Here is an 11426-nt window from a genome sequence, read left to right on the forward strand (position 1 = left end):
AAATAAATGTAATAAAAATAAATAAATATTAAAAAAAATATATACATTGAGTTTCTGCATCTATCACATTAAAGGTATATCGAAGCAAAGCATGATAGCACACATTTGTAACCCTAGCACTCTGAGGGGTTGAGGCAGGAGGATCACAAGCTTAGTGACTTAGGAAGACCCTGTCTCAAAAGGAAAAAAAAGGGCTGGGGAGATAGCTCAGTGGTTTAAGCATGCCTGGCAAGCACAGTGACCCAAGATGGCATTGCGAGACCCTGTATCAAAAGAATAAAAAAAAATACAAAAAAAAAAAAAAAAAAAAAAAGGAAAAATGCGTGGGGCTTGGGGATTGTTGGGAGCTGTTGAAGCTGAAATTGATCATATGCTACCTCAGCCTTGAGAAAAACATCCTGCCTGGACCTTGTGGTTATAAGCTAGGCAACCTTGTGTCTTGCAACTTTGTAAAGGTATAAATAAAGGCCCTTACTGTTGTTCTAGGGGTCATTTTGCCAACCAGGCAGACAAGCCACCACCTAACCCAGCTCTGGTCTTCTTGTCTCTCTTTTCCTCATTTCTGCTGCTGTTTCTCCTGGGTACAACGGGTCACACTGAGAGACCAACAGATCCCTACAGGGGATGTAGTTCAGGGGTTGAAAACCATACTGAAAGAAAAAGAGCTTGATTCTTTCCAGCTTAACTAAGTTGGACACACACACACACACACACACACCACCACCACCACTTCTGGGGCCATGAAAAGGAGAAAAACTTATTCTGTTCCTCCTTGAGTTTCCTCTGTTGTTTGCCAATAAAAATTCTGACTGACCATCACAGTTAGAAATCATTTTTCCCACTTACAGTTAAGATTAATATCACATTTAAAATCAGGTCAGGCCGACCCAGCTCTAGGCTGCCTGGGAGACCATGGAGTCACCACTGCAGACTTATCTTAACAACATTCCAAGCTCCAGGATTCCAAATCTCTTCTTGAACTCAGAAGCATCTACAGACTGTAATGGCCGGTAAATTTCAATTTCTTAGTTGCCCAGGTAACAGTTCCTGTTCCAGTTCCAGTTGCTGCCGTCTCTTAGAAACAACTGGTCACTGTGATGCAGGGCTGCTCACTGTGATTCGCATAGTATAAACCAGTCCCCGGTGGACAAGTCGTTTTGCCTCTGTACTTCCTGCTTGCTTATCTCATAGAAGCCCCTGACCACCAGTGATCAGGGCCTGATCTTTTGGGAATGATCCTGACCAGTGCCCACCAACATAAATACATCTGTCTCCAAATCCTGGGTGTCATTCCAATGTTTCTGCTTGCTCCTGCAAGACAGCTCTACTCTTTACCAGGTGAACTCCTAGCTGGTTGTGAGAGAAGACAGAAGGGAAGAAACTTATCCCTGCCATTTTCAGGAGCTCAAAAAATGTTCACATATAAGTTTAGAAAAATCTTGCTTCAAGCTCTTTATGGAAAGAAGGAAATTAAATTCAGTAATCACAGAAGAAAAAAACTGATTATTGAATTGAGTGAGCCAAATTTAAGATATAACTGACATATATCTAAAGTTCTTTTTTAGTTTTAAAACTGATTTTCAGGCACATCTACTGTCTTGTAAGTTTTTTGGGTTTTTTTTTTTTTTTTAATGTTTTTTAGTACAGGGACTACAGGGTTTTACTACACAGATCAGACTTGTAGTGATCCTCCTGTTTTCAGCCTCCCAGGCACTGGGATTACAGGTGTGCACCACCATGCCCAGTCTCAGGCGCAGTCTCAGTCACAGTCTCAGTGCACTCCAGGGACTGGGCTTGCACAACATGCTGGGGATCGAACACTGGTCCCCATGCCTGTCTAAGCAGGAGCTCTAGTCTGCCGAGCTATTTAGCCCATCTGCCTTGTAAGATTATTGTGCCCTGGTTTTAATTTTTCCTTTAGAATTGAAAAACATAAATTATATACACTTGAACCATATGAATCTCATTTTAGACTTATTTAACTTTATAGTATCAGCATACAACAAACCAGTTTATAATGTTTTCAATGTTATAGATTAATTTTTAAAACTCACAAAAATGCTTGGGCGAACATTGCTTCTTTCCTAGTATCTATGGCCCTTCTTTCTCATTAATAGAGTCCTAATTTGGATTGGGGAAGAGACTTTCCTAAGAAAGAGGGCGAGGAGAAAGTCCCAGAGCCAGAGTACTATTCTGCTAATACATGTAAGGACATCGAAGAGATTATTTCCTGGATAGAAAGCTGTGACAAATATAATTGTCACATTTATTTTTCCCTTTGACTTCCTCCATTTTTCTGCCTACAGCTGCTATCTTGTGACCACCGGACACAAGCCATATACAAACCAAAGGAGGGACGCTATGAAGCCAGGAGGATGAGCCTACTATATATCTCCAGACTTCAAGAGAAAAAAAGAAATTGCTAATCTGTTTGTACCACTATGTGATTTCTTTTTCATGTCACTTAAGTCAGTAATAAAAGCACAAAATACTGTATCTTAAGTGGAAACTGAGTAGTTCCAAACTTTAGGGTCTTTAGATGATCACCTTAACGAGTTTCTGAACATCGCTTTTCACGAGGGTCCTCTCGATGTTAAAGCCATTGCTTGGATCCAGAACAACTGCTTTCACCTGAGAGTAGGAAAAGCAACCATTAGGTCATTTTTCACATCATTATGAACTTCATTTCATATCTTCCTATTTTTAAACTACTTCTGGATTATGCTTAGGTTGAATTTTCAGCTATTTTTCTGATTACCCAATCCATCAATAGAGGTTGAAGAAAGGAAGTAATAAATATTAAACTTGAAAATGATGCTAGAAAAATTTTATGGGAGAGAAAAGGTTGAAAACAATAGTGGAATTTTACTTTGGGAAACTATGATCTATTTTATCATATTTTCATTGTGTATTGTTACCCAAAGCAAGAAAAGACGAGCATGGCAATGAGTAATTTTAACAATGAACAAAAATATACATCAAAGAGATTCCTCTGCAGCACAGCATTATCGATGTTGCTAGATTTCATTAATCACTTCTACCCCAGAATCCTGGGCACAGCGTGCCAGCCACTAAAACCCAGCATGGTGGCACACGCCTGTAATCCCAGCACTGGAGAGGCTCAGACAGGAGGATCACTATGGGTCTGAGCTGTGCAGGGAGACCCTGTAACAAAGAAATAAATAAATAAGCAAATACTTCTAAATCAGTCATTATAAATCTACAGCAGACGTGCTTTGTAGGCTTTTGAAAGGTATTTTCATTAATTTTTTTCACTATCTCAGTGTTTTCAGCCAAAACACATCTAGGCATGCTTTACAGAATTTTAAACATTTCTAATAAAAGAAATAATGTGCACAAACAGTCATTCTTACCATAAAAGCAACCAGCGTTTCAGAAACAATCTCGCCATGGGCTGCACATTCTTGTCCTATTTCCCGTATGATATTCTTTATAACGCTTTCCGCTTGAGTGAGAGGCATTCTGGGTAAATAAAATTTATTGGTATTTACTATTGTATTGATACATTTTTCTCTTTAGATTTTTACATTCATATTTGTGGAGTCATATTATTAACTTATTATTACATCACTATTAGTATTTAGATTCCTGTTTTTTCATTGAGTTTTTAAAAATGAAAAGACAGTATTGAAGGCAGTAAGTGCAATTGGGACTTAAAATGATTGAACCATTTCCTCTATTTAAATGATGGTAGCTATCAAAAGTAAATTCATATTGCGGTGTTCTTAAATTTAAAAAGAACAATAAGGGGGGCTGTAATGAGAAGCCCAACTCACTGACTAAACGACTTTTTATATTCATAAAGAAAATGTCTTGCTCAGATAATCTAAATTCTCTTTTCTGCACATGTAAATCGGAATACGGGCTCTAATTAAAACATAAAAACAAAAAATCGAAAATAATATATTATGAGGATTACACAGCATGGGAAAAAGAACTCCTTGTTATTAACTTCATTGATTATAAATCAGGGAAGAGCGGCAAGTTATAATCAAGCTTCCTGGCTTCCCTTCGGCTCCCCTGTAGAGTACTCCACTTGGGTGGACTCACAGTGGCCTAGCAACCTAGGACTACTTGGTTCAAATTTTTAAAAATACCAAGACCGTAATCCAGGCTTAATCCTCAGCACTGACACTGCCGGACAAGAGAAGCTACCTTGGATGCCGAGGACTCACGACCCTGAGGACTGGCCGGCGTCGAGGCCCAGGGGGTCAGGGCTGGACCTGCGGACTGGGGCTTCGGGCGGGAGGCGGCCGGAGCTCCAGCTGCCCCAACGCTCCCCACGCCCCGCGCTCGGCTCCCCTCGGGGTGCAGTTGGCGGGCGCAGAACCCGGAGAGGGCTGGCGGCGGCCGGAGTACAAAGCGAAAGCAAGCCGAAAGCCGCGGAACAGGATCCAGCCCCGGAGCCCTGGGGGGGCGTTACCGTGGAGACGGGACGCTGAGGGGGCGGGCCCGGGCGTGGGCGGGGCCTCGGGCGCTGGGGCGGCGCCCACACAGTCCGTGCGCGGAGAGCGAGGGCTGAAGAATTAAAGACAGAAAAAACAGAAGTACCCAGATCCCGGGCAGTTTGTTGCACCTTAGTGGTCAAGGGCGTGAACCTGCGCTTCCTTAAATAAAGACGGTTTAAAGGGGCAGTAGGAAGAAGTAGGAGGAGCCAAGTCAGGGAACGGAATAAATGGGTTAATGGAGTTCCTAGAAAAGTACCAAGTTTTAAGAAGTAAAAAACAATCCAGCTTTATTTAGTGTCCTGTTATTCAAAGGAAGTCGGTAACAATATTCCAAGATGCCAGAAAAAAACTACCCACTGAAACAGCATTGGAAAAACAAGCAGCACATTGACATTTTCAACAGCAATTTCAACATTTTAAACAGTAATTTTCTCAGATTGTAAACAAATGTGCATAATTCACTTTGTGAAGGGTAGTTCTAGATTGCTTGGAAATGCAACACAAGAATTCAGGAGTACATAAGCCAATGTGCAGTACAACAGAATTTTACTCATTTCGCTCTTCTAAAAAATTTTTCCTAAGGGCAGGCCAGATAGCTCAGTAGACTAAAGCTCGAGCTTAGGCAGAGCGCAGCTGTGCCGGCCCGGTCCCGGGCGCGCTGAAAAGGTGACTGAGACTGGCTGTGGTGGCGCACACCTGGAAGTAATTGCAGCGCTTGGGAGGCTGAAAACAGGAGACTATAAATCCTGTTTATAGTCTACATAGTGAGACCCTATAGACCCTTCAGACACTGTACCAAATACATAAAATTTAAAACAAATTCCTGGAATGTGGATGAAGCTTGTGTTAAAATAAATGTTTAGGATAACAAGGTTTATAAATAGCACAGCGGACTGGGTGTGGTGGCGAATGCCTGTAATCCCAGCTCTTGGGTGGCTGTAAACAGGTGGATTACTATGAGTCTGATCTAGTAGTGAGATCCTATACACCCTTAGGCCCTTCCCTAAAAAAAAAAATACAAAAACAACAACAACAACAACAACAATGAAAAAAGAATTTTTAAAATAAATAAATAGCACAGCACTGGAAATCTAAGCACTTGATTTTTTACATTAATTTTATTGAGAAACAAATAGCAAACAGTTTCAAAACAGGTTAGTAAGACAGTTACAATAACTAATACATTTCATACTGTTGTCTTTGTAGTCGTTACTCATAGCGTAAGATGCAGACATGATAGCCTGCCCAAACACTATTAGTACAAATCTTTCTTCTCATTGACTTAAGAGAAAGTAGCTGTATATCTATCCTATTTCATATGTACAGACACAAAATGGTCCTTCATTTGTATTTCCTTTTTCTGTTTTGTTTTGTCAGAGATGGGTATTCCATTGTCATTTAAATATTGTAGGTTCGTGAATTCAGCAAAATAATCCAATATAGTCCAGTAGTCCATAATAGTAGTGGGTTATCCACAGGACTGGCAATGTCAGAAGTTGCTGACTTGAGCCTTTCACAGCTCAGCATATTAATATGGCTTTACTTCTTATACCTCGTTTTTATACTTTTCTGCTGGATGGTTAAGACCAAGATAAACAAGACCTATATAGCAAAAAATGAAACTTTTTTATCTGACAAAGTCAGTCAAATCCCCTCAGGATTTACCCTGAAGGGCCAGGGAGATGGCTCAGTAGAATAAGCGCTTCCCTGGCAAGCACAAGGGCCTGAGTTCAATCCCCAGTTCTGCCAAAAAAAAAAAAAAAAAAAAAAAAAAAAGAATTTACCCTGAAACTCTGTACCACAGTTTGTAGATCTTTTGTCAGCGTCAGCCATGTGGAGAGTCACGGCCATTGCTTGACCAATTTGCTCTCTATGAAAGCCTGAGAGAATGTTTTCCCTCCATGTGACTCTCCTTAGGCTCATTATACACCATTGATCACTTTCCTCTCTGGCCCCATAATCTCCTTGATCAGAAAATTTGGCACACCACTGAGTTACAGGATGTTACAGTACAGGTTAAACACTTGATATTTAAAGCACATTGATAAAATGTAATATTAAACAGCATTAAAATAACCTTACCATATCTTATTTATTTGGGTCTTTCTTTTGGTTAGTTTGGCTAAAGTATTATCAATCTTATCTTTTGCAAAGAACCAACTCTGACTGTGAATCCCTCCTACTCTTAGTCTCCCTTTCATCGATGTTACCTCTACTCTTTATTAGATCTTTCATTCCCTTGGTTTTGGATTTGATTTGCTCTTATTTTTCCTAAGACGTAACACTAGGTTACTTGAGATCACTCAGATTTTTTAATGTAGACACGTATAGCTATAAAATTCCCCTTCTGACCATCTGCACTGTATCTTACAGATTCTATCATGTGGTGTTTCCTTTAGCATTTGACCCTAGAAAGGTTTTTTTTTTTTTACATCTCCCTTAATTTCTTCAATCATCCATTGATAATTCAAAAATGTATTATTTAATCTCCATATATTTGGGAAGTTTCTATAGTTTTTCTTGTAGTTTCATTCTATTGTAATCTTATAGGCTATATGAGATTATTACAGTAGTGTTTTCATACTTATCAAGGCTTGCTTCATAGCCCAAAATATGATCTATTTTGGAGAAAGTGTCATAAGCTACTGCAAAGAATATGTATTTCTCTAATGTTGTATGAAACACTCTGTAGACATCTGTTAAATTCATATGATATTAGTATAACTTAATTCTAATGTTTTATAATAGATTTTTTTTCTGGAAGGTCAAACAATTTTTTTTTAATGTATTTCGTACAGGGTCTACAGGGTCTCACTATACAGATCAGACTTGTAGTGATCCTCCTGTTTTTAGTGCTCCACCACGCCCAGTCTCAGTCGTCCTCTCAGGGCGCCCCAGAGGCAGGGCCGGCACGGCACACCAGGGATGGATCCCCGGTCCCTGCATCTGCCTAAGCAGGTGCTTTAATCCACTGAGCTATCTGGCTGACCCTCGCCCAACAATTCTTGAGAATGGGTTATTACTTAGCCAGAAAGAAGAATTATGTAATGTAACTCCTGGGAAAATAGAACTGGTGACCATGATGTCAAGAAAAATAAACTACACTCAGAAAGTCAAATATCACGTGTGGAACTTTAAAAAAATGAGAGAGAAAGAGAAAGGGGGAGAAAGAGAGAGAGAGAGAGAGAGAGAGAGAGAGAGAGAGAGAAGGTAGAAGGCAGACTATTATAGAGGATAAAAGGGATTGAGGGAGAGGAAAAGAAAAAAGTAGGGGTAATGGAGAAATTAAAATACTCAAAATATATTATATACATCTGGCAATATAATAAAATGAAACCATTTATTCTGTATAACTGTGTTAATATGATTAAAAATAAAGTGCTCAGAGTAGAACCTGGTACACTGTAAACATTCAAATAAAGTCTTATTCCATATATGTATTTTAAAAATGAAATGGATATTTTAAAATATGATTTTTACACTGATACATCCTATATTTACATGAAAATGGTAAAGATATGAATATATGTGCAGATATATGCTCATCAGTAAGTTGCTGTTTGCTTATTGCTTATTTATATCTCTGTGCCACTTGTATAATAACATGTACCTCCTAGAATTTTTGTGACAGTGAAATAATCCTCAGCAAACACATAGTTCAATGTCCAGGGTAGATAAAAGAATCCATTAATTTTTGATACCATTATTATTGCCTTTATCACTATGATGGACAAAATGGTTATGAAAATAAAATTTCATACAGGCTTCCGGTCTATGTAGGACTTTTCCTTATTTTAACATAGCAGAATTAGGGCTGGTGAGATGGCTCAGTGGTCTAAAGCACCTACTTAGAACAAGCTTAGGGACCGTCGTTCAATCCCCCAGCACCACATGCCAACTAGCCGCGCCCCCTGGTGGGCTGAGCTGGCCACACACACACACACACACACACACACACACAAATAAATAAATAAATATTAAAAAAAAAAAAAGAATTGACATTTAAGAAGGAAAAGAGGAAATAGAGTACATCCAAAGGCTGAGAGCAATAATTCTGTCAGGCAGAAGGGTGTATTTGCTTTGAGCCAGAGGCGCATGAGAATGCTTCTCACTTTCGTCAGAAGAGAATCCAGATTCAGTGTTGTTTCACAAGAGCAAATCAGAGATCTACATACCATGGTGGGTTTAACTTGACATAAAATAAATGAGAGTGACCAATCATGACGGAGAAAATGACCTCTGTGTTATCAAATGCTTTTACTCAAAGCTAAAGGTAAACCTAAGAGTGTTGAAGGCTTAATTCCTCATGACTAAGTGAGGTTAAGATGCCAGAGACTATCAAACCTTTATCTAGAAAGGTATTTTTTCCATAAAGTTTTAAGAAAAAATTAGTTGAGCTTTTTGCATGTTTAATCATAAACATTGTGGATGTTATTTTTGTGTATCTGAACAAAATATACAAAACTCATTGTGTATCTGAACCATGTGGTTTACCTCTAAAGAGTGCTGAGGTATTTTTCACTGCCCAGCCAGTTATCTTTGGGTCAGCTTGACTCTCTGAGAAATATATTTACTAGGAAACATCTACAGTAGCTATCCCTCAGGGAATAATTTTGCCCTACTAATAAGGAATGACGGCTCAGCAGCCTTTAATGACCTCCTTGGTTTTCCCTGAGGACTCCCCACTTGTTTAAGTTACTTTCCCCTCACTGGAACAAAATATCCAACGCTCACAACTTAAAGCAGAGGTGAATTCTGGCTCATGGTTTCAGAAAGTGCAGCCCGTGTGCTGGCTTCAGGGCAGAAACAGCACAGCGGAGGGCAGAGTGGGAAGCTGCTCAGCTCATGGCAGCCAGGAAGCAAAGAGGAAGGAGCCAAGGACAAACTATGCCTTCCAGTTGACGCCCTCAGTGACCACCACATCTAACCAGGCCCATCGCCCAGCCTCACATTCAGCTTGAACACATCAAAGGGTCAACCCATGGATACATCATCCCATGGCCCGGTCACCATGCAAAATCCCGCCTCTGAAAACAAGACTGTTAGGGGACTTCTAAAGCTAGACCATCACAGCACTCTGGCTGCTCAGAGCTTGAATACTTCTCCATCTTCCCTGAGCTCTGGGAATCAGTAAGCTTATAGCTCCCTAGTCATGTTATACCCAGCTATGGGGATGTCCAATCTCTGCACACACGGGTACGTACTTAGCAAGCACTCAAGTCGCCATTCTTTTTGTTTTGCTTACTTTATTTGTGCAACTTCATCTTTTCCAAAACTACCTGAAAATTCCAGCTCCCTCAGCATCTGTGAACTTGAGTCTACTATTTTCTCAACTTGCCCAGGCCCCTAGACTTTGAATTTACCTTCCTTTGCCCAAGATCTGGAAATTACCTCCAGGCAGAAATTTGGAGCAATTACACTATTAACCCATCTGTTCCTTCTTGCTTCAGTGTCACATTACAGTACTGTGTTACCTGTATGCCAGTGTCTGAAAACAATTTCCTTCTATAATTTTTCCAGTTTTGTAGTTGTCTCTGACAGGAATTTACTGTCGGTGACAGTCCTTGTTACTCCTGCATGGCCAGAATTGGGTAGTATTGGAGATAAACAAATGGAAATAGACTTGTAGTAGGGTGGAAGAATGGCTTACTTGAAAATTCCAATAATTTACAGTAGTCACTGGGAAGTGATTAATGGTCGTCTGAAGGTTGGCATCGTGAAGTTAAACAGAAGGCAGTCTTCCGAATTGTGCAATTTTCTTCAGTTGTTCAGCAGTTCAGGAGCAGCACAGGAAGTGGCCCAGAACTGGGATGTGCCAGATGAACTGTTAATGAGCTTCACTAGGGTGTTCAGCCCAGTCTGGATAAAAAAAAAAAGCAATGTTGCCATTCTTTAGATATGACGGAGACCTCGGCTAATTTCCATTTTCTAGCAGATACATGATTAACACTAGAAAATGGACTCCAGTTTATAAAACAATTTCATAGATACATAATAATTCACCTGTTCCTTAGAACAGCCTCACAAAGGAGTGAATTTTTTAGGGTCTGCCAAATAGCTCAGCAGACTAAAGCTCCTGCTTATGCAGACCATCCGCCATTCCATCCCAGCCTGAAGTGCTGACACCCTCCCCTGGTGGTGGTGGGGGGGTGGCGGGCTGAGGTGGCCATTGAGACTGGCCGTGGTGGCTCTCACCTGTAATCCCAGCTTTTGGGAGGCTAAACACAGGTGGATCACTACGAGTTTGATCTACATAGTGAGACCCTGAGACCTTGTAGATGCTATAGACCTTTACTAAAAAATTTTTTAAAAAGAGTGAATTTTTGTCATTTCATTCGACAGATATAGAAATCAAGATTTGAAGGGCATAAGAGATTAGCCAGAACATTAAAGCTACCAGGTCACAGAGCTGTCTTGATATTATCATCAATTTTGAAATTTTCAAAAACACCTTTAGTGTTCTGATAAAAATTCTAGACTCTTTTCTTAGAAAAATATACAAAACCCCTGATTTTGCATATAATTTTAGAGAATTTTCAGATTCATAAAAAGCATGGAAGTGTCAGTGGGCTCTTGGTCTAAAAACCTCTAATTTGGGGGATGGAGGTCCAGATGAACTAAAGAGCATGTGTCTAGAACGTTCAAGGCTCTGGGTTCCATCCCCAGCACCAGAAGAAAAATTCCTAATTTTCCACCCACCCCTGGATAATAGATACATGGATGTCACATTTAAAATTATTTATTCTATAGTGTCCATGTGTTACACTGAGCTTTTTGCAGGTACACATAATATAAAGCAAAGTCACAGTATTGTAGACTTCATTGTAGACGTCCTCTACTTTTAATTGTGCCTTTTGGTTATTGACTCATAAAAATACAGCTCTGCTTTTTACCCTATTTTTTGTTGTTCTCCATTATTATCTATGTGCTACACAATCAGCTATGTTGATCATATAT

The 11426-nt window shown here is 39.8% G+C and overlaps 1 protein-coding gene across 2 annotated transcripts in view; it reads right to left on the reverse strand.

Moving 5' to 3' along the window:
• Cfap206 (cilia and flagella associated protein 206) overlaps positions 1–4411 on the reverse strand; it is a 64063-nt gene extending 59652 nt beyond the window's left edge. For both annotated transcript variants that reach the window (XM_023711960.1, XM_004628229.2), the window contains exons 1-3: positions 4177–4411; positions 3375–3483; positions 2548–2631 (exon numbers count right to left, since the gene is read on the reverse strand). In XM_023711960.1, the coding sequence (XP_023567728.1) occupies positions 2548–2631; positions 3375–3482 (192 nt within the window). In that variant the 5' untranslated portion in view covers position 3483; positions 4177–4411. The remainder of the gene's footprint in view (positions 1–2547; positions 2632–3374; positions 3484–4176) is intronic.
• Positions 4412–11426: the final 7015 nt, after the last annotated feature.

The sequence above is a fragment of the Octodon degus genome, unplaced genomic scaffold (genome assembly GCF_000260255.1).
Source record: "Octodon degus isolate 3935 unplaced genomic scaffold, OctDeg1.0 scaffold00022, whole genome shotgun sequence".
Lineage (NCBI taxonomy): Eukaryota > Metazoa > Chordata > Mammalia > Rodentia > Octodontidae > Octodon > Octodon degus.